Source organism: Rhamphochromis longiceps, linkage group LG15, assembly GCF_057381845.1.
Source record: "Rhamphochromis longiceps isolate RC_006_pf linkage group LG15, R_longiceps_female_GT1.1, whole genome shotgun sequence".
Lineage (NCBI taxonomy): Eukaryota > Metazoa > Chordata > Actinopteri > Cichliformes > Cichlidae > Rhamphochromis > Rhamphochromis longiceps.
The window spans coordinates 19,538,858-19,563,114 of NC_140571.1; the positions used below are offsets into that span (position 1 = coordinate 19,538,858).

Sequence of the window (24,257 nt, forward strand, 5' to 3'; positions counted from 1 at the left end):
AAAATAAATAAAGTCAAAGACTCAGCGGTCCTGTTGCACTATTTTCACCTGACACTAGCAAAACTAGTGTCTGTCCGTCAGAGGATAGACTTTAAAGTTCTGATGCTGGCCTATAAAGCTCTGAATGGTTTAGGACCAAAATACATCAATGACCTCCTGACCCAGTATGAACCATCCAGATCCCTCAGGTCATCTGGATCCGGTCTTTTATCAGTTCCCAGAGTCAGAACCAGACACGGAGAAGCTGCATTCAGCTTTTATGCTCCATATATCTGGAACAAACTCCCAGAAAGCCTCAGATCAGCTGAAACACTCAGTTTATTTAAATCCAGGTTGAAGACTCACCTGTTCTCAGCTGCATTTGAATAAAGCACCAAATCCACACTTTAAGCTTAAATTTCAAAACTTACATTAACTACTAATTTTATCTACTGTTCTGATTTTATCTGTTTTGATTTTATATACTGTTGTTTGTTTGTTTGTTTGTTTGTTTGTTAATTAGTTAGTTAGTTTATTTGCTTGTTTTAATCAATTTTAAATAGTGCTGTCAATAGATTAAAAAAAATTAACTAACTAATCTCACAATTTTCTGTTATTAATTGCGATTAATCTCAATTACTTTATTAATAGCCTGGCTCCAATTACATTTTTTTTATTCTTTATATTTTAAGATTGTAACAGACATTTATGCAACACAATGAAGTAAATGCAGAATAAACACAAAGAATGTATGCTGAAATTCAAAGAGAATTTTAATAGTTTTCATCAATCTTTAACACAGTGAAAACTTACAAAAAACCTTTAAGGCCATCAACAGTGACTGAACCCAGGCCTACAGGTTAAAGTGAATATCATAACAATAAAGGGTGCACAAAACTCAGTATTTAAAACACAAAAAGACACAGCTGAAAACCCAGAATGTTGAACATTTTTCACTTCAAAGGAGCAATCTGGATTAGTCCTTCTTTGCACTCAGCCAGTTACTGAGGCAGACTATTCTGTTTACATTGTCTGATGACAAAGAAGCACGCTTCTTTTGAATGATGTGACCTGAGAGTGAGAATAATCTCTCACAAGGCACTGTGGTTGCAGGGGTTGACAGGTACTTGCGTGCAATAGGTGCCAGCCTGGCATGTGCTCCTTCTCTCTTTAACCACCACTGTAGTGGACACTCTCCTATGTCAATTTTGGGCTCTGCTTTGTACAGATTCAGACAGCAGTCTATAGCATCTTCCTCTTCCTCTGTATCTGAATCAGGAGAACCCAGCAAGCAGATGGACATCTTGCTCTTCTTTGGTGAGGGTTCCTCTGTTGTCTGAGCAGATGGTTGGTGTGCATCCGTCTCTGACATCAGAAGGTCATGTACTGATGCCCACACCTCTCTTCTTTCATCTTTGGAAAGGCATTTAAGATCTTTAAACCTGGGATCAAGGGCAGTAGCGATCTTCAGCCATGTGAGATTGCTGCTGTCCCTCCGCTGAGCTAGGTCTGTGGTTAAAAATCTTCTTAAACCTCAAAACGTAGACTGGGTCATCATCTGAGGGCTCCATAATCCTGAACAAATGACACAAGGCTGGCAATACCATGGAACAAGAGACATACCGCTCTCCTCCCAGCAGTTCGGTAACATATCTGCAATAGAAAGATCAAGTCTGTATTTTTCTATTAATCACACAGAGACAAACATAAAAACTACATATGAAAATACACAGAGAGGTGGAGGTGGAGAACATACTTGAAAACAAAGCTAGAATGCAAAGATAGACACACAATCATGAGAAACAAAATGTATTTACCTGCAAGGTTCCAGTAGTTCCTCCAGCTTTTGCAGTCTGTCAAGCTCCTGGTCAGTCAACATAGTCACCTTGCTGTTTTGTTGAGTCAGGATGGTGGTCAGCCCAAATTTGTTTCTCTGGATCCGCTTGATCATCTCTAGGGTGGAGTTCCATCTTGTTGGAACGTCCTGAACAAGCGGTTCTGTTTGATGTCCATGTGCAGCTTGCTGTGCCTTTAATTCCTGAGCGTTTGCTGGACTATGCTTAAAATGTCCAACAATCTTGCGACATTTGGCCAGAGCCCTTTCAAATGCGCTGTCATTAAGAGAAACTGTGACCGTTCTTTGCAGAATGTGGGCCATGCAGGGCATGTGTTCAAATGGAAGTAGTCTGGCGGCTGCAACCATGTTACGAGCACTGTCGGTGCCAAGCGTGGTTACCTTGTCCTTGATTTTCCATTCGTTTGCAACATTCAGAAAATGGTCAGCACACGCCTCAGCATAGTGTCTCTCTTCAGTTTTACTCACTGTTAGTGCAAACGATTGCATAGTCCAGTCGTTATCAATAAAATGCGCCATGACCCCCAAGTAATTATCGTTGTTCACCGAAGTCCAGTGGTCTCCGGTGAGAGCGACATTCCTTACTTGCACAAGCTTGCTGGACTGCTGAGCCCTCTGGTCCCCATACAAAGTGTGCAGTCTCGACACAATGGTTCCTCTCGAGGGCAGATTGTAACACTCATCTCCTGATGCAGCACGAATGACTTCTCTCAGTCCATCATCTTCTACTATGCTAACTGGTCGGCAGTTTTTAGCTATCCAAACAACCAAGGAATTGGTTACCTTTTCTCTCACATTTTTTGTTATTCGTCCACAAGCACCATACTCCTGAAGCGTAGACTGGCGAGGTCCCGTAGAGGTGGATTCAGTTGGGTGTTTTGCTCTCAGGTGATACGCCAGTGATGAACTGCTTCTGTGGTACTTGAATTCAGCTTTGCAAATTGTGCATCTTACTCTCGTTTTGTCCAACAAGCCATCAGGCAACTTCTTAAAGAGAAACTTTCCACCCAAAAGTCCGCCCTCGTCCATGCTTGCGTGTGTTAGCTAGTGTTAGCTAGATAGTAGCATGGTGTCACTTCTTCTTCTAATCATTTCTGTCAGGCCAAACGCCAGCATAGCACACTGTTGCCCCCTCCTCCAGAGGTGCTCATGAATTTAAAGGTCTTAGATTACAGGAAATTAATAAAAAAACAAAATCAGCATTAAATTTTTTTAATGCATTAAACATTTCGCGTTGATCTTAACAATTAACGCGATAATTTTGACAGCACTAATTTTAAATCATGCTTTTTATTTGTTCTTGTTTCTAATGTCTCTGTAAAGCACTTTGAATCACCTTGTTGTTGAATTGTGCTATACAAATAAACTTGCCTTGCCTTGCCTTGCCTTGCCTGTAAAGCAGGACTGCGGGAGGCGGAGGTTTACCCTGGTGCAGGTGTGCCGCGGTCAGTTGAAGAATCCGCGACTTTCTCTGTGAGTTTCCCATTACGTCGTTGCGCACTCGGTGCTTGCTTGGAAGTTTAGGGGTTTTTTTCGCTGTAAAAAGAAGTTTTCTTCCCACGCACGAAGGACACTAATGTTTTTGTCACTTTTTATGGAATCAAACTCAAAGTAAGGTCAGTACTTCCACGCTTTAAACGCTGCACACTCATACTCTCTCCCACAATCGATATGTGATCCATTGTTGATCTGCACACAGCTGTTGTCACTAACGGCGCACTCGCTTACGTCACTGTCGTGAGACATTCTCGCAAAAAATCACGGTTTTAGTAACGCAGTAACGCAGCGTTCCTACGGGAAAGTAACGGTAATCTAATTACCGTTTTTGCAATAGTAATCCCTTACTTTACTCGTTACTTGAAAAAAGTAATCAGGTTACAGTAACGCGTTACAAGTAACGCGTTACTGCCCATCTCTGAACATAAGACAAACAAACATGAAACACATAAAGTTAAACTTAGATATAGTGGAAGAAAACACAAGGGGAATCTAATAAACAAACGAATTTAACTAACCTAACAAACTTAAACATAAACATTGACATCCAAATAAACTAAAACTTAAAACGCTGGGTCAACAGACCCGGGAATGTGACAAAAGTGGCCTTAAACTCATTGGGAAAGTGAAGTCCCAAACCCAGGATCTGAGCACTGTTTTCCCCCAAACTTTACTACAGTCACACCCTGCTGGCCATCAGAAAGAATGCAGGGTTTGGCTTAACTTTTCAAACTTAAAATGCATTCATCTTTTACACAGAGATGCAGGGACTAGATTGCCCTTAACAGTACAGGTATTTTATTTGTAGACAGCAGCAACTTACTACATTACTTTGTATTATTAAAATGTATAATTGTGTGCTGAGTCAATTAAATAGATTCGGTTTATTGAGATAATTTTGTATATCCATGTACTCATAAAATTACTTATATTTTAAACACTTAAATAAAAAATATTATCAAGAAAAATATCCAGATGTGCTTCCCGGAGACATAAAAATAAGACTATGAGCATTGCTTTTCTTTCATTTAATATTTACATATTTTATCCGTGTAGTAGGATTGAATTATTATTTAAAAAAACCAAACAGATGAAAAATTAACCTTTATGTGGCCACAAGTCCACAATCACTGGCTGGTGACAATTAGCTGAAGTTAACACAAGCAAAATAAGTGGTTTGGAGAAGATGAGGAAGGACAACAGACATCACGTTAATTGACCAGGGGAAAACTGAGGCCATAAATCTACAAAGGCCAATGTGGGAAATGGGTAACACGAGGGTGCATCAGAGACAAATCAGGGAATAATAAGATAAAGGAAGCAAAGCAAAACATAAGACACAAGGGACAACCCACCATATGTGGCAAATGGTTATTAAGTGAGGCTGAGCTTTTAAGGTCCGTTGCTTTTAAGGGTGCACAAGCTGATCCAAAAACTTGAACCATGAAGCAAAACTAGTGTCAAACATGTTCTCGTGTGTTGTATTTTCCCTGCTTTTGTTTAAAAATCCAACAAGTGCAAATTATCTTTATTTCCTAAAAGACCAATCATGTAGTCCAGTCATGATGAGGACAAGCATGCCGAACATCTGAACAGCGGAAGACGTTTGAAGTTATTCACTGTAACATTTGTGTGTAGCTGGCAATGAAAATCACATGAATGCTAATGTTATGATATCTGATCTTGAGCTATTTTGTGAGCATCAAGTGAAGTCTGCAATATGACTAAGTTAGGGGTCAGGCACCTGACTCTACTTTGCAGCCGAATTCATATTGACTCAGCTGTCACTGTGACATACAGACCTCTCATGCATTTGTTATGCAGATGTCAGGACCCTTGCTCACAGTATGACTGCCTCTTTCCTCTCTGCCTCCCTGGTTTGGTGAACCCTCCTCCTATATTAATGACATGTTGATAAAGAGCTCTCCCATTACACCCACACCCATCTTTAACCTTGATGCTGATCTGTGTTTGTGTGCGTCTGCCCTCTGTCATCACTCTTCTATTATTTACCACGCGTCTCTGTCTGGGAAGGGCTTGTGTGTGAGGCTAGCAATCGCTTCTAGGTAAACAACCACTGCCAATGACATGAATGACCCTCACACACACACAAACGCACACACACACATACCTTACTAACCTCATCCCTTCTCTGACCACATCTCATTTCAGATCGATATGTTTTAAGCGAGGCCTAAAACAAACTTTGCTTGCATGGCTGCTGTGTGTGTTTGTTTAATTTCATGGAGGATGCAGGTGTCATTTTCCAGGTCAGTCTATGGTGCCCTTTAGGTTGTCTTCAGGTGACAGTGAGAGATATCCATCCTCTCTATCTGTGACACCTCAGTATGCCTGCATGTCTCTTTCTGTAGCCAGATTAGCTGCTTCGGGGTTGGGTATAGATTTGTTTACATACATGCACACAGACTTTACATATAGAAGATTCATTTTAAAGTTACCTATATGTATAGATCTTTTGGCAGTGTTATAGAAAATCAGCCCTATGGGTCTAACTAATTATTTTTTTCAATCATAAGACACAAGCAATCCTCTGTGAGGTATTTTACTATCACTTCCGTCACTATTTAAGTTTATAAAATTGAACTGACCCTTTTTACTTGTTTCCCTGTAACTCATCCAGTGCAACTGCCTTATTTCCTTCATGTTTGTGTGGCTGTCACATGTTCAAAAAGGAGGGAAATGCACACATAGACCATTACATTTAATAGGGAGACACATATGCTCAGTTACTACAGAATGAATGACCAACAAATCAAGAAAAACTCATATGTAATCAGTCATTCTTCAATACTTCCCTAATTACCCTTGATTTAAGACTTTATTATTGATAATGATTTTCTTCTACTGTAGAACGGTCTGGGAGATACTAAATAAGTGAATCATTAGGTAATGAGTAATTCATAATTAGCGGTAACGTGATTATCTCCCCATTTTCTTTATGAGTTATTCCTTATTGACTCTAATTCAAACACTGAGCATCAACTGTTCATTCATTACTAATTACTCCAACATTTCTTATTCTTTGTGGCACCTCGAGTAAAGTGAATCATATTTACTAGTAGGGATGGGTACCGGTGTCCGGTGCCATGATGGCACCGGTTCTGACATAAACGGTAGTAACCAGACCGAAAAGCAGCGCACATTTCGGTGCTTTATTTCGGTGCTTTTTTTTCCTGAGCTGTGATACACTTCTAGCCAATCATTTTACGTGTCCGAGGATAGTAGGCGGGCCCAGGTACGTACGTTCTTTTATGCAGAGCTACAGATTAAAAATGTCCAAGGCGAAGCGGTCAAAAGTCTGGCTGTACTTCACAGCAAAATATGCAAACTCAGCAGCCTGCAACAAGTGCTTTAAGCTGATACTGTGATACTGTCAAAAGAGATAACACCAAGAATCCGATTAAACAGCTGGCGACGCATAGCGTTTTTTTTTAAAAGCCGAGAAATGCGCCGTATTTGATAGCTTGCTGCGAGACCTCACACTGTGCACGTCGGGTGGGTTGCCAGTTATCAGACCCGGAGCAACATCCCCCAAAAACCCAAAGAATAGAGTCCTGGCCCCTAGCCCTGCCAGTGTAGCAGAAATGATGAGGATGATGATGCAGCAGCAGCTGTTCTTCTCTGCGTGCGTAGCTTAATGTTGTTAGTGTGTAATTTACGTTGAGTAGGCTAACCACGTTATTACATTAATGCAGGTAAGGTGAACTAGCAAACATCATCATAGCTACATGCGGCTGTCTTCTTGTTTGATGGCAGATACTCCCTTCACCCTGGCCAAAAAGGCTAAAATGACCAAAGAAAAAGTGGAAAACAGGTAAACATAAGAGGTTTTTGTATAAAGTTTGTGTTTGTCCATTGTTTAAGCACTGCTTCCAGCCAAGAGTGATACCATATATGCCACATAGCTGCAGAAAAGGCTAACATTGTTATCTTTTTACAAAAAAAACAGCTGAACATGAGAGGTTTTTGGACAAAGTTTGTGTTCTCCATTCTTTAAGCACCGGTTCGAGCACTGTTTAAGCACCGGCACCGTTTCAAAAGTACCGATTTGGCACCGGTATCGGATAAAACTATTGCTAAAAATTATTGCTTATTATATAATCCTGGATCAGGAATTATCAGGGTGTGATGAGTGTTTCAGGCCAATCTTTTTTTATTTTCAATTCTTTTATTTACTCATTCTTTCATAATTACATGTTACTGTTTTCCTTATTGTAAAGCAACAATGAAAAAAAGAATCTACCCACAGTCTGCATCAATGATATCACGACTTAAAAAAAAATATCCACACACGATTAAACTGTTGATACAGCCTAAGGCATGGTGCTGTAGACAGACAGACAGATGCTTTATTTAAGGGAAATTACTGTGTTACAGCAGCAGGATAAAGAATAAAAACACTACAGTTTACAGTAAATAAACAAAGTTAAAGTACAAGGAACATAGTGAGGGCCTTATGCTGTAAGAGCATGGAAATGTAAATATATAACAGTGATTTTAAATTAAAGAAGAGTAAAAAAAATAAGGCTGGGATTGTGCAGCAGAGTATTAGGGTAGGGTGTTTGAGCTTAAAACTACTGATAACCTAGCAGCAGCTATTTGCAGCCAACCTGACTTGTGTCTGATGGTTTTTTGTTTTTTTTGTTTTTTTTACCAAAGCACACCAAAAGAAAATATAGAGCATCTATTATCATTTTTTAAATGTGACAAATTATCACACATCATGTTTCATTCTGAGCTGAGCGTTGACAAGAGTTCAGTTGTATATAAACCATAGTAGTACTTCAGCATGAACATTTTGATTGAGATGATAAAAAAATCGTAGGCCTTGTAGCTTTAGAATCAGAATCAGAAAGGGTTTTATTGCCAAATGTTGAGCAGGGTTTAAGGGTTTTAGCTGTATTTTGTGAGTCAAAAGTAAAAGCATTAGAGACCTTGGTGTTTCCATAGAACACAAACCAACATTGAAACTCTTGTACTACCATGAAAGTGGTCACTTTAAAGCACCTGAACCTGAATACTGTATTCTCTTTGAGGCCCACTCCAAGAGCAAAAGAGACATTAACAACGACCCTCACTAATGCTAATCTTCAATAGGATTGTTTGTCCATTCATATCCTTACTGATCATGTTTTTCATCTACCTTCTTGTCTCCAGTGTTTTTCAGACAAACAAAAGATACACAATAAATTAGTTTTATTATGCCAATTCCAATTAAAAACTCACAAAGACAGCTTTAATTAAGCAATAACTCTTAGAATCTGATATGTATTTGATGTGAAGACTCACACAGCGACCTGGGAAGATAGCCGGGCTGTGGATTACTCAGAAAAAGAGACTCTAAGTTAGGTATTGTGGACAGTTTTTATGCGCTCCACCTACTGTACAACTCTGCATAAATCATGTTTTTAGCTTACACAATGTGTGTGTGTTTGCGTGAAACCGTCTGTGTTGACGAATGGTGTCCATGTGGACTGATGTGTAGAACTGCTCGCTGGCTATGGTCTATACTGAGCAGAAACCACAGGTAGCACAGAAAACTGCTAAACATTTGGTGTTTGAAGCCCCAAAAAGCAGAAACATCACCATCATCAAACTTATGAAGAGGATTTCCTTATCATCACTGGAAATAATAATACAAAATTAGATAAACATTTCCCTAGAAAAAACACAAACAGTGTTTGACTTTTAAAATTGCTGTTTTGTTGAGTAGTGCTGTTTGAAATATTGAGCTTTTTTAGATTTTCAATAAAACAATTAGACCCCTGCTTCTATGATTATTTGTAATTATTATTTTGTTTGCTTATGCATTTGTTGATTGCATTGCAAACCCAATGCTACAGAATGTAAGAATCTAAGGCATTTCTTCCAAACCAAATAGCTTTAAGCTGGTGTCAGATTCAGCATTCATAATGTGGCTTCCAACTAAGCTTTTGTCTTTGCTAATTGGAAGAAGAAAATATGATTAGATTTGAGATGAGGAATCAATTTATACTGTATATTTCTTTCACTGAGTGTTGAAAATGTTGAAATATGCCGTGTACACATCATTAATCAGTCTTTTTTATTTCAGCAGTCATTAGTAAGACTTCTTCACCCCAAGCCTTTTTGCATGCCTGGAGGAGGCAGTAACGCTTTGTAGTGCGTTACTGCTCTTTGTGGACCGACAGTATTATATTGTTAATACTGTCCTCATTCTAGACAATACATTTTTGTAAATTCACAGCATGATGCAGTACAGTATATGACCTCCTTATCCTGCACTAAACTGCCTTGTATTTTATGCAGCCTTTAAATAACACAGTTAGCACCCTAATTTCTGTTGTTTGATATTTTAGTGGTAACAAAAACACACACAACTTCAAATCATGGGCAGCACGGTGGCATGGTGGTTGGCCTCACAGCAAGAAGATCCTGAGTTTGACTTCACCATCTTGCCCAGGCTTTTCTGTGTAGAGTTTGCGTGTTCCCCCATGTTTGCGTGGGTTCTTTCTAGGTACTCAGGCTTCCTCCCACAGTCCAAACACATGCACTTAGTGGGGTTATGTGATTCTAAATTACCCATAGGTGTGACTATGAATGGTGTCTTTCTCTCTGTGTTAGCCCTGCGACAGATTGGTACCAACTACCTGTGGTGGTTGAAGTAGGCTCCCGATCACCCACGACTCCTTAAGGATAAGTGCAAGAGAATGGATGGATTGATGGATGGATGGTGCAAATCCAATATCTGACTTAAAAATTCTAAAGGAAAAAAAGTGAGCTTACATGTAAGTTTAAAATTTTCAGTTTTGGGATTGTCACTGAGCAGTCTTACCTCTCCAGATAAATTTCCTTCTTCCTCTTCGCATCTATCTTTCATTCTTTTGTCTTTCTGGGAAAAACAGCACCTGTAGCTCTACCTAGCAGATACACTGTGTAACAAACTGCACAAAAACAGTTGATGTGTTTGCTGATGTTTGTTGAGAAAGGCTGCATTGTAAATGACAGGTCGCTTAAAAGCATTATGCCATTTATGCTCCCTTAGTGTTGTCTCTATTTAGGTCCAAAGACCTTGATGTGTAGAAGTCAGGCAATGAGTGTGAATTAATAACTTTCCCCAAATGTGTCCCCAGATCTGTTTACTCTTGCATGGAGCTTACATGTCTTTCCATATCTTAGCTCAATGTATCGCCACTGAGCCAAATTATGCACTGGCAAAAGACAGTTTATCAAATAAAATGTTTCTCTAGAGTGATATCACATATTGCTGGCATATTATACATACATTACACAGATTTGTACCTTAACTGAACTGAAAACAATGCTAATTGTAAAATATGTGGTCTCATAAAATGTCATCAAAGAGATTTATGTCCACTAACTATGTAAATGTCCCAACTAACATTTTTTTCCAGGAAGAAAGTTTTACTTTTTAACCCCTGCTTTTCTGCATTGTTTGTTCATCAGTGTTTATAATAAGTCTCTTAGTTGATATGGACTATTAGTAACAGCATTTAGCCCGTCACCTGCTTTTCTAGCTCTTAGCCATCACAATTTTTTACTGCTCTGGATGCGTGCTACAGTAATTAGACAAGTGGACAAGTTTAATAAAACAAGTTACCCTCCAAAACATAAAAATATAAGCTCTGATTATTAGACACAAAGAGGAAGTGTGACTTACACATATTTTCTTTAACATAACGGTGGAGAAACGTAATGTTCATAATATAAATATTAACTCACTGTCAGTCTTGACATCGATGCAAAACTATGGTCTTTCAGACAGTTATTTATTATTATGTAAGTTTGATAAAGTCAGTCTCACCTACAAGCAAAGTTTTTTGGCTTACGTACTTTAAAAAACAATATTGGTGAAAATATAAACCTGCTAAATCAGGTCAGTGCATCTCTTATCATCAATGATGCCAGACAAAGTTTCACTTTTGCTGTTGCAGTTTTATTCATCAGGCAGTTGCAACGTGAAGCTTTTTTATTTTTTTACACATTTTTTTAAAACCTTTATGAGGTGTCTAAATATCAAGTGATGATATAATGCCTAAATGATCATTTAAGCATTATAGTCATGACAGAGCAAAGACTGCTGAATTGTCATGGGATCTTCTGGTTTATATGTGTTGATTGCATTGCGAAGCAGGAACCAGATCCTCCGTTGAACTGCGCTCTATGGCATCTCATCATCAAGGCGAGCAACATCTCCATGTGGTATTAGGCTGCCAATACCTTGCATCCAGGCAGGCCCATGTCTGGCAGAAAACACCAAGATTTGAGAATTTAAAAAAACAAAACAACCAAAAATCCCTTTTTCTTTATTTATAATCACTAACAGTAACTTTTAGAGAAGTTTTAGAGAAATTCCTTACCTAACCACTCCCTTAGCCAGCCTCTTCAGTCTGTCTGGGTATTTGCTTTCTACAAAAAGGTTGAAAGTTAAAAAGCTGTTACCACATGAGAATAAATACAGATATACTGAAAAGAATGTTTTTATGATGCTGATCAATTAATCAGCAGCAGCAACTGTATTTTCAGTTTTAACTATATAGTTTCTTATTGGATATTTTAATAGAACATTATATAAAGACAGCACATTCATTCAGACATTCCAGTGTCCACATATATGGCACCATTTTATGTGTGTGTGTGATTGTGAGTGTGTGCGCACCTCCTCCACCTGATTCATTAATTTTCTGTCTCTCTATATATATCTATATTTGTTTTGGCAAATATTTGAAATTAATACATTCAAAACAATCTTGTTATTAGTGTCTATAATTGTATTAGAATGAGTTAGAAAATAAATTAGTTTAAAAAATTATGATTTTTCCCTTCAACAATTATAGAAAAACAAGAAAAGTGATAAAAAAAAAACTGAAATACATTTACTTTTTTAGTGAATTTAGTGAATTGTTTTTTTTTCTTGTTTTTTTACAGTGGTTTTGCCAAAGACCAAACTTATTCACTATTTAGGCTGACCCAATACAGATGGGATAAGCACTTTTTTCAATCAGAGCTATCTAGAGGAAATGGCAGTGGTACAATCTTCTAACTGGTGAACATGTTCTACTCTTTTAGTTTCACCACAAGTTCAAGAAAATCCACTGTAAAAAAGAGTGAATGTGTGATATTTCCAAAGGTAAATTATTGATAGCCTTAATATTGAACTTAACTGTGAATGTACGTTTTGCTGTCATTATGCAGCTTTACCTCTAAACCTCTGTAAACCGTTTCGAAAACTCGAACGAAATCGAGGCTCCACGGGTTCAGCCATGAACAGGACCAGTGTCAACACAAGAAAGATCACAACACCCTTCATCCTGAAACACAAAAACGTATTGCAAATATTATCATATTATCAAGGATCAAAGTCATTCTGTAAATGATTTCTTAATATGCATAAATACATATTACACATAATATATATATGTATATATATGTATATGTGTATATATATGTATATGTATATATATATATGTGTGTGTGTGTGTGTGTAATACCAGCTTTCATTGCAAAAGTTTCTCTTTATAAATTAAGTTGTTCTATTACTTACCTTAGATTAAGTGTTAGAGATGGTAAATTGTTGTGAGAAAAAGTGAGCAGACTGAGATCAGTCTGAGTGTATCTGGGCCTTTTTAATGGAAGCAGTGGCAGGAATGGGCGGGGAGGGGGGGGGGGGATAGCTATTATCAGCTCTAGTTTGTTATGTTGTAATGTTTCGTACTCTGCAATGTATTTTGCAACAACAGATAACATTTTGATCTAATGAGAACTTCTTCTGTCACTTCTCTATGGTCGAGGTTTATAGAATAATTCTTCTGTATGGAAGTGGTTTGGCTAAATATGTGAAATGGCAAAAAAATAGAGGAAAAAAGTGAACTTAGAAAACCATTCTTGTGTAAACCTGGTGATACTGGTTTTAACTTTTAAGTAGTTTGAATGTTATGAGAACATAACAAAGAAGGGTTTGTATATTTTAAGTATTCTTCCTGCGCCTACTGGCAGTTGAACTTTTATTTTAAAAAAGTGTGTTTATACTACAGAAAGGAAATCATTGTGGACATACTCTCACATTCAATTCAAAAAAGATAGACTTTCATATTCTCTGTATTCATTACATGTAAACTGGAATATATCAAGCTTTTTGTTTTAATATTAATGATTATGGCTTATTGTTAATGGAAAGTCAAAGTTCAGTATTTCAGGTTATTAAAAAATTTAAGTCTGAGTCTGAGTAAAACAGCTATTTAGACAAATTAATTGCCATCTATCTCTCAGCCTGGTTCAACACATGCATCATCATAATCATAGGGACTGCTGACTTGACAGATGAGAATCACTGATGTCCTCCACAAGGAGGGTACCAGAAAACCAAAGAAGGTCATTGCTAAAAAGCTTGGCTTTTCACAGAGTGCTATATCAAATCATATTTATGGAAAGTGGACTGGAAGGAAAACGTGTTGTATGAAAAGGCAGAGAAACAATGGGGATCGCTACAGTCCTGACATAATTGTCAAGAAAAGTTGATTCAAGAACTTGTGAGAGCTTTACAAGAAGTGGATCAAGGCTGGTGTCAATGCATCAAGCATCATCACCCACAGAGATCTTCAGGAAAGAAACTACTGTTCCAACTGTCAAATGGCTACGGTGGCCCTAAGGGGTCAAATTTACTGCAACTTTAGAAAATACCAACATATAGAAAAAAAAAATGTAGCAAAATGTTACGTTCCCCTAAAAGGGGTCCAGGCAATGAGGGGGAAGTAACAAAATGTGTCCGGGTCAGAAAAAGGAGACAGAGGCAAAATGGTTTAATGAAAGAGTTTTATTAAAGTTCCTATAAATAACTCAACTAAAAGAGACGGACAAGCCGCTATCACCATTTAAAGAAACAAAACAAAACTCAAGCGTTGGTCAGTGAACTGAAAAGTAAGCCAGAAAAAAGGTTAGTAACCAAACACTCCTCTCCACCAAGCAGGAGCAAACAATCACAAAAAAACCAATCTCACTAGCTACTAGCTGCAACCTCCAAACACTCACACAGCTCACTAGCTGCAACCACTCACATGGCACTCTGGCACCAGAGTTCACCTTTCTCTGCCCTTAAATACATTTAATTGCTGATGTGAGTCAGCTGTACGATAGAAAAAGGTGGCACCTAAGGCAGGAGAGATGGTAGGATACGCCCACACAGGCAACTTCAGGAGGAGGCCCTGCTAGGGCCGTAACACAAAAGCTCATACAAAACGTTTTTTTTTTGGTAAGACAATGTCTTCCTATTATCCATTTACTGTTTGCTTGTCTGTAAATGGCTAATAGCTAACGTGTATCTACAGTATTATAGGAATCATGTGATGAATGTATCATTGTGAATCAAATGAATCATGTGAAAGTACACATTGCTTTATATCTTTTTTCCTTCTCAACACTGATGAATAATTTGCTTCTTTTTACATGTCTCAATGCAATTCTTTGCATGTTTTAGTTTCTGTCATTTCTGCATCTGTTGTTGCCTGCATCCACAGAAACACTTTGTGATAATTTTTTTATTCAACTTCTGTTGTGTTCTTTGTGTTTTTCTACCATTTTTGTATTTGCTGTGTTTTTTTTTTTTGTTTTTTTTTTTTTGCGCCTGTCCCGTTTGGCTCTTTTGCCATCAGAATTGTTGTCTAAAGGCAAAGAAAGATGCCCAACGGATTTACTTTACCAAATTGACCATCCCAGCCTTGCCGTAATGGTCCATTTGATTCACATTTTATTGTTTATTTTATTTTCACTTACTGAATACGGGACAGACTTGACTGGGGGAAAGAAGGGGAGAAAGAAAGAGGGAAAGAGAAACAGCTGAGAAGAGGGACGGGGGAGAAGGGCAAAAGACAAAAACCAAAAGAATGAGCAGAAAAAAAATGCATATATCAATCACCTGGATCACCTGCTGAGAAAGAAAAAAGAAAACAAGCAGAAGAGAACAAGAGTAATAGAATAAACAACATCCCAATGATATATGGGAATATGACAGTAAATACTAAATATTAAACATTATTGTGCAGCACATAAGATCAACAGAACACAGTGTGCTTTGAGGTAGGAGCCAAAAAGGGTGTAGTTTGTGGGTGTGATCACCCGTGTGTACACCTGTGAGCATGGACGCACTTGTTTTTTTTTTGTTTTTTTTAAAAGGTTCCTTCATGTAATGATCTGCTAGAGGGTGTGGGGGGGGGGGCCACAGCCCCGTCCTCCAGGGCATGAAGCAGGTATGGAGGAGATCAAAACTCCAGACATCCAGAGGCCCCCAGAACACAAGAGACCAAGGAAGACCAACAGAGGGGCAGCCGCGCCACTGTCCCAGAAAGAGCTGAGGAGAGTCCCAGATGAGGGCTCACTCAGCCGCGGAGCAGAAGCCAGGGGGAGTTGCAGTGACGCGCCCGTGAGCTCCGCCGGCAGCCAGCCGTGCCTGAGTGACCAAGCCCCAGGCCGAGAGGCCGGGGGCACCCCACCTCCGAAGTGGCCCGAGCGAGCCCCAGGCTCCAGGCCCCGATAAGCGGCCGCCAAGGAGTGAGCCGGTGTGTACCTGGACGCCCATCCCCGGACACAAAGAACCACCAACGCACCGATGTCTGAGGGAGTCCGCCACTGGCAGGGGAAGTGGTGGTAGGGGGAGATAGGCCTCCAAACCTTGGAGGGCCTAAGATGTCCCCAGAGAGGTGGCGCCTGACACCCAACCTGACATATAGACACAGAAATACAGGCACACACATATACAAACATCCATTCCCACCCTCATGCTCTCATATGCACTTACTCCACACTCAACCAACGTGGAAACAGACATAAAGAGACGCTGTACACACGATCACACTCCCCAAGCATACTCTACAAACCGGGTCTAGGTACCCTTGCCCCTTGAGGGGGGAACTGCACCCAGACCCAGGTGGTGTTACCCTTTTCCCTGCGATGGGGGGAGGCAGACCACCCCGACTCCGCAGCAGCAGGGAGGCCCCACACTCCAGACCGCAGTCGGACGGCCAACTCCTCCTCCTAGCCCCCCCGCTCCAGCAGGTCGCAGAGAATGGGGATGAGAGAAGACTCCAAACCTCCCTCCACCCGCTCATTGTAGTGTTGATGCATGTGTGTTCTAAGGTGCATTTAAAACCCAGGAGGGCATGGAGCTACTTGCCAGAGAGCAGCAGGTAAGCGCATAGTCCCTCCTGCTAGCCCTCAATGTCTACGTGTATTTAACATTGAGAGGTGGGCAACGACGCCAGGGGTGGGGTGTACACCCTGATGGTACTTTGGATTCCGTGTATCGTGCCCACCCCCAAGATCCTATATGTACAGTGGGGCAAAAAAGTATTTAGTCAGCCACCGATTGTGCAAGTTCCCCCACTTAAAATGATGACAGAGGTCAGTAATTTGCACCAGAGGTACACTTCAACTGTGAGAGACAGAATGTGAAAAAAAAAATCCATGAATTCACATGGTAGGATTTGTAAAGAATTTATTCGTAAATCAGGGTGGAAAATAAGTATTTGGTCACCTCAAACAAGGAAAATCTCTGGCTCTCACAGACCTGTAACGTCTTCTGTAAGACGCTTTTCTGTCCCCCACTCGTTACCTGTATGAATGGCACCTGTTTGAACTCATCATCTGTATAAAAGACACCTGTCCACAGCCTCAAACAGTCAGACTCCAAACTCCGCCATGGCCAAGACCAAAGAGCTTTCGAAGGACACCAGGAAAAGTATTGTAGACCTGCACCAGACTGGGAAGAGTGAATCTACAATAGGCAAGCAGCTTGGTGTGAAAAAATCAACTGTGGGAGCAATCATCAGAAAATGGAAGACATACAAGACCACTATAATCTCCCTCGATCTGGGGCTCCACGCAAGATCTCATCCCGTGGGGTCAAAATGATCATGAGAACAGTGAGCAAAGATCCCAGAACCACACGGGGGGACCTGGTGAATGACCTGCAGAGAGCTGGGACCAAAGTAACAAAGGTCACCATCAGTAACACACTACAACGGCAGGGAATCAAATCCCGCAGTGCCAGACGTGTTCCGCTGCTGAAGCCAGTGCATGTCCAGGCCCGTCTGAAGTTTGCCAGAGAGCACATGGATGATACAGCAGAGGATTGGGAGAATGTCATGTGGTCAGATGAAACCAAAGTAGAACTTTTTGGTATAAACTCAACTCGTCGTGTTTGGAGGAAGAAGAATACTGAGTTGCATCCCAAGAACACCATACCTACTGTGAAGCATGGGGGTTGAAACATCATGCTATGGGGCTGTTTTTCTGCCAAGGGGACAGGATGACTGATCCGTGTTAAGGACAGAATGAATGGGGCCATGTATCGTGAGATTTTGAGCCAAAACCTCCTTCCATCAGTGAGAACTTTGAAGATGAAATGAGGCTGGGTCTTCCAACATGACAATGATCCAAAACACACCGCCCGGGCAACAAAGGAGTGGCTCCGTAAGAAGCATTTGAAAGTCCTGGAGTGGCCTAGCCAGTCTCCAGACCTCAACCCCATAGAAAATCTGTGGCGGGAGTTGAAAGTCCGTGTTGCTCGGCGACAGCCCCAAAACATCACTGCTCTCGAGAAGATCTGCATGGAGGAATGGGCCAAAATACCAGCTACTGTGTGTGCAAACCTGGTAAAGACCTATAGTAAACGTTTGACCTCTGTTATTGCCAACAAAGGTTATGTTACAAAGTATTGAGTTGTATTTTTGTTATTGACCAAAAACTTATTTTCCACCCTGATTTAGGAATAAATTCTTTACAAATCCTACCATGTGGATTCATGGATTTTTTTTCACATTCACTTCTTCACATATCATGCATATGCACACATAAACACACACAGCTATTTCAGTTTAAGCATGTATAAAAATTATTATTGTTAGTATTTATATATACAGTACTTAAAACAGATAACGGTCACAAAGTCAAAATAAAAATCTAAAACAATCTAAAAATGTAAACTGAAAACATAAACTAAAAAATACATTCAAAGGATTAACTGGCACTGCACCACATACATAGTTGATTCTTGAAAGGATAGTTTGACCACCAGGTTAAGCTCCTAAGACCTGATCTCTTTCATGGCATGCATTTTTAATTTCTCTTTGCTATTTGGGCTGATTGGGGCCTGATGAATGTAAAAACAAAGAATTATATTTTTACCTGATTTTGCTCTACAAGGGCCTGATATCCATATATGGGATAAATTTCGATAGAACAGTTACAATATAATGTCCTCGTAAGTGGATATCAGGCCCTTCTAGGGCAAAATTTACTACTGTGGTCTAGACAACCCAAAATGTCCACATATGTGGACGCTGGGTCCTAGGAGGTTAAAGCTGTTCTACTCCTTATTTTACTCAACAGTGATGTGTTGTGCCATTGAATAAATAAAAATGTTAAAGGAGTGTAATAATCAAAAATATGGGTTGTTAGCTGAAGGAAATACCTTGTGTTAGAGGGCTCAAACAAAAAGAGGCTTGAAATACTGAATAAAATTAAATTATTAAAAAAGGAACAATTTCACATAACTTCTTACCTGAAATTCAGTTCACCTGACACTCGGACCGGCGGCCACCTCGGGTCTCTGCTCCTCCTGCCTCCCCTTTCCTTCACCCACCTGCTGGCCTCCACCACTTGCTAATGTTACTGAATCTGTGGAAGCTCCGCGATAGCCACCACAAGAAGTAACGAATAACGACCCTATTTAAATCCCAGTAACGATTAACGCGTTCCTGATTTTGGCATAATAACTAGTCACCGTGCTTGTTACCACAATAATAACGTAGTTACTGTAACGCGTTACTTAATAACACGTTAGTCCCTACACTGCTGATGGGACAGAATGTACCACAGTTAGATCAAGTCCTTTCCTTGTTTCCTTCTTTACCAAAAGAAAAGACATTTAATTGGTATTTTTGTGGATCTCCCTTTTCTGTGGTGGATGTAAGGCCTGGTCTGGCCCATAATAATTAAAATACAATGCTCAAAGGCTCTTGTTTTATGAAATAAAAATCCCTGTCACCCCTTTGTTTTAGCAGTAGTATTAGTAAGTATTTCATGCCTTATTTTACATTCAGGGTGTTGCCAACATATCATTTGGATTTTGCATTCCAATTGAATAAGATAAAAAAAAAGTTTTTGAAATAGAGAAGGCAGTCTTTTTTTGTTTGTTTGTGTGATTGTTTTATGTAACTTTTGTGAATTTTGGATTTACTGACAGGTGTATATAATGCCTATTGGCACTGAATAATTCCTAGAGACTTCAGCAATAAACAGATATGCATTGAAAGACTGTTTACTAAAATTATCATACGTTGTTTTTCCTACCAAAGTTAATTTAATCATTAGGCAAAAATTATTAATTATTTTGAATAACAACCACAAACAAAGTTTTGCTTTTTGCATTGCAGGTTTTATTCATGTGGACAGTTTGCAAATCAAGCCATTTTACATTTTTGAAAATTTGAGCTGTAGCAAAAATCACTACATTTCAATGTGTCATGCAAAAATCAGACTACTTTTATATTGCTATGCTGCATTTTTCAAACAGAAACCCTTATCCCGTAATTCTTTGTGTCTTCAGAACCAATTCGTCCCTGATGTCGGTTGGGCTTGATTAGTATCTGCTTGTTGGTTTCTGTATGTTGTGAAATTGAGATGAGAAAATGAAAATCAGTGCAGAAGGAATCATTCAGTTGATCAGCAGTGATCCATCAGAAGAATGCTTATTCACAAAGAATATATTTTTCTAATAATTTTAGGCTAAAATTCAGAAAGTCATAGATTTTAGCTGCTTTGTGTTATCTGAAATATTAAATTAGTTGGACATAGCCCAATTTACTTCAGTATGAAATGCCCTGATAATAGACCTAATGAAGGCAGACCATTTTGTTTTGTTTTTCAGCTTTGAAAATGTTGTTTACAGACTTTAGGTTTTAAATAGATGAAATCAACAAAATGAACAGCCTGATCACAATTAGTTACCTGTTGTTCATTTTCTCGGAGTTTCTGTGTGCTGATATGACAGAGACAAAAAAGATACAAAGCAACAGTAATTAGTATGTTCATATTTGGGTGTAATTTTTTTTCTTCAATTTATAATTATGGAATAAATGTTAGTTTTTGAGTGTAGCTGCTATAGAAAAGTGACAGCATCAACATTTGTGGAACCTGCATTGATGCCCCACATGTCTCAGTTTTACTATATAACCCCACTGAGTACTGAATACTCTATGACCAATGGCAAAATAAACAATGCATATTATATTCAATATTCCAACACCACAACTTTTTCTGGCTTTTCCCCCCCAAGAGTTTAGTTTTTTGGAGTTATCATTGAATCATGATCAGTTGCGATTTACCTTTCCATGCTTCTTTGCCACCTTTGTATGCTTCTTTTAAACCTCCCCAGATAGATTGAAGGCGCTTAAAAAAGCACTCTCCTGGTTCGGCCATGAGGACAACCAGGGACAACACAAGAAAGAGCATAACAAACTTCATCCTGCAAAATAAAAATATATCAAGACCTATAACGTTATAAATGTGAGCCCCTACCCTACTCTTTCACTGATAACTTGTTCCTCAATGTGTTTTACATTTCAGAATAAATCTTACTTGTGTCACAATACATGTTGAGTTTACATAACTGACAGATTTTGCATTAAGTAAACATGAAATGTCGTTTACCTGAACAGATGGAGTCCAAGTCAATATCTGCAGAGATCTAAACTTTTTAGTGGGGGGTTTGGTTTTAGTGGTTACACTCAGTTTCTCAATAATAGGTGGAAACCCAGTACTATTGCACTACATATATCATTTTGGGCAGGAGGTGCTCTAAAGTGTTTTCAACTTGTGAGAGAGTTTTTTGAGTCATGAGTCAACTTCCATTAACCAATGAAATGAAAACAGAGCTGTGTTCTTAAAATATACACATTTCGAGCTAAACACCAAAAAAAAAAAAAGTATTATAATAATGTGCATCTTCAAAACAAAAAGTTGCCTGATGAAAACTAATTGAAACAACAGTTTAATTTTCTAGCTTGAATCACTAGGGTTTATTATAAATGTTTTCTAACCTTAACACAGAAATAACCAAGTACATAGGAGATTCAGATTTTTAAAATTCTCTTACTGAGTTTCACTTAGAGTTATTACAGTAGCCAGGTATCTTAGCTGTGGTCAAACACTGAAAACAGGGGCAAACACCTAATTTAAATCTGTGAAATTACATTACAAAACTGACATAATTTTGCCTGAATAAGCATCCATTCAAAATTTTGTAGGTATTTAGATACCTAGTCTTATTTTTTCTTCGTTTCACTAAAATAATCAAGGTGGAACAACCTGAAATTGTAATTTGTTCTTATTTGTGCTTTTTCAATGACAACATGTTGAAGTAGGAAAAGCAGAAAAGTAGATGACAATGTGCATCCGGGCCAGCTTTCACATTGTCATGGCCTATAACTAAGTGGCAAGTCAAGGCATTAGGCGTACTGCAGTCATTGCCATGTTTTTGGTTGATCACAAATTTGAGGTCTAAACCTTTTTTATTATGTGTCTTGATAGTGTGCAAGAAATATATCATTTACCATAATAATTAAACTTGCTAAGACAATAGCACCATTATTGAGTAATTTTACATGCAAGCTTTTTGTCGTCCTTTGCTACTTGCAGTTTTACCAAACACATCTTGAGCAATTTAAAAGTCTCCTAAAACACATTTCTCAGTTTAAGCAATCCTCATGACCAATATAAACACAATGGCTAATCGGATGTCTAGGAAGAGTTTGTAGTTTTTAAAAAGATACATTTTCATTATTATAGGAAGATTGAACACATTTGACATTTTAATGCCAACATGCAGATGGAACCTTGTTTCAAAAATTTGCTGTTCTGAAAAGCATTGTTTTTTTCTTCACGTGATATGATATGTTATTTTAGGAATAACTAATAGAAAAATATTCTTCTGTAAAACCACCAGTTGCTAACATTTAGCCATCTTATTTAAATTATTTGACTAGAAACATCCATGTCACCAGCTTGACTTCAAAGGCCTTGAGTCCTAAATACACTTTGTGCTCTGAAACTCTTAAGAACATAGAGGAAATGTGCAGCTGCTCATCTTATCAGATGTCAAGTCACAGTGCTTGTGCAAGATCATTTGTCAACAACACACATTGATGCTGACGAACAATTTGAAGCAAATTCATATGATGAGTTAGAAACAAAAAAGGGTAGTAACAAAAAGGCCTCGATCACACTGATTGTGCAATAAGTGCAATGTACAGAAGTGTGCCAGAAAATGGTGCAGGCACTTCTAATGAAATCCAAGAGTTACTTTGAGGACACTTAAACAAATTTAGTCTTGTCAACTAAAACCTTAAAATAAGCTTAAGTAAGCAGCAAGACTAAATAATGAGCTTTTTACCAAAACAAATTAAAGTTTATAACTATATAAATATAATCTGTAAGTTTCTACAAGAAGTTCCATCTTGCCTTAACTCCATCAGCGCCATTATATTGCTATGTAGTAACATCCAAAAAGTACCTTTTCCATGTAGTTGTTTTATCACCTGCAGCAATCTTCCTCCACTTTAGGGCTGCAGCTGTCGATTATTTTATTAATCAATTATTCCATTGGTTAATCAAGTAAACAGATAATAATTATTTTTTCTCTTATTAAAAAGCAGTAATAAAAATTCAAATGACAAAAAAACAGGTCTTTCACTTTCACAACAAGCAGGTTAGTTGTTTCTATTTTAGAAATTGCTTTAATAGCTTTACTACTTAAAAGATCTACGTATAAAAAAACAAACTAAACTCTTTCATTACACTTACATGACATAATAAAGCTTTTTTTAAAGAAAATATTTCCTTAAATGCAAATATAAATAATTTAATGTACAGTAATGTCAAATAAAGTAATGTACACCTGCAATCTAAACTAAGGCATAAATTATGTGACAGTATTATATCTCTTCGCGGAGGTACATTTAGTGTGTGTATATTTTTTTGTGCATGTGTGTCTGCATGTTTAAGTGCGATATCGAATGACTGAGTTTTTCTTTGTAAGTCTTTAAAAGGAGCATGTGTTAGGGGCAGTAAAGAAAAGCAAGCGTATCAGCATTCTGATGTTTGCCCTGAGCTTTGATACAAAGTTGAGCTCCTGAAAGGAAGATGTATTGACATTGTAGATGTTAATAATTAAAGTTAATAATAATTCAGTGTCAAACCGAACACCCCCGGGTCTATGGCTTAAAGTTTTACTGGTCCATGTCCATTTTTATTGGCCTTCAGAAAATGTTGTTTTTTCAACATTTTTAATAATAATACAGTCTAATTAATATAATACTTGATTTTATTTCTGTCTTAATCTGAAAAATGTTTGAAATAAATAAGGTCTAGTACACCCAATACCCCCCTTTAGCTTTACTTCTGCTTCCTGCAAGTACGAGTGCGATACAAAGTGGGATGGCTAGGAAAGCATCAGCCTTCAGGAAGCTGCCTAATTTAAACATCGTATCAAACTTAGTTAACCATTGACTAAGTTGACTTTTGTAACTTTACTGTGGATTTACTCTATTTAAAACAAAGTACAATGCTACTACTAACAAGCTCCAAAGTTCACTTTTCTTCATGTCAGAGTTTGTGGACCTATCTGCTTAGGTTGCTGGCAGGCTATCTCAGCTGCTTTAATGCGTTAGGCAGAATACAGCTTTGAGAGGTCAGCAGTCTGTCACAGGATTAACACAGACATACTGTACAGGCAACCATTCACACTCATGATCACCCATATGGGCAATTTATAATCGCAAATTAACCTAACTCCACTAACTGCATTTCTTTGGACTGTGGGAGGAAGCCAGAGTACTTGCGCACCTACACATGT

At 38.5% G+C, this 24,257-nt stretch overlaps 3 protein-coding genes and 1 long non-coding RNA gene across 5 annotated transcripts in view; 1 reads left to right on the top strand and 3 right to left on the bottom strand.

Annotated features, from left to right (window-relative positions):
* The window catches only part of LOC146652548 (exostosin-1), a 358,469-nt gene that overhangs the window by 154,964 nt on the left and 179,248 nt on the right, over positions 1-24,257 (top strand). The window lies entirely within an intron of this gene.
* LOC146652551 (E3 SUMO-protein ligase ZBED1-like) lies at positions 871-1,630 on the bottom strand. The gene is made up of 2 exons (XM_085382593.1): positions 1,603-1,630; positions 871-1,488 (listed from the first exon to the last, which is right to left on the bottom strand). Exons 1-2 carry the CDS (start codon positions 1,628-1,630, stop codon positions 956-958), a joined length of 561 nt encoding a protein of 186 aa, XP_085238719.1. The 3' UTR covers positions 871-955.
* Positions 1,659-2,915, bottom strand: LOC146652552 (E3 SUMO-protein ligase ZBED1-like). 2 transcript variants are annotated; one of them, XM_085382380.1, is made up of 2 exons: positions 2,411-2,912; positions 1,662-2,221 (listed from the first exon to the last, which is right to left on the bottom strand). In XM_085382380.1, exons 1-2 carry the CDS (start codon positions 2,861-2,863, stop codon positions 1,793-1,795), a joined length of 882 nt encoding a protein of 293 aa, XP_085238506.1. In that variant the 5' UTR covers positions 2,864-2,912; the 3' UTR covers positions 1,662-1,792. The 2 variants fall into 2 exon arrangements, with proteins under 2 accessions (XP_085238505.1, XP_085238506.1); XM_085382379.1 differs by having other exon boundaries at positions 1,659-2,915.
* Positions 11,276-12,969, bottom strand: LOC146652553 (uncharacterized). The gene is made up of 4 exons (XR_014907610.1): positions 12,897-12,969; positions 12,554-12,663; positions 11,713-11,761; positions 11,276-11,595 (listed from the first exon to the last, which is right to left on the bottom strand). It is a non-coding gene; the product is annotated as an uncharacterized LOC146652553 (long non-coding RNA).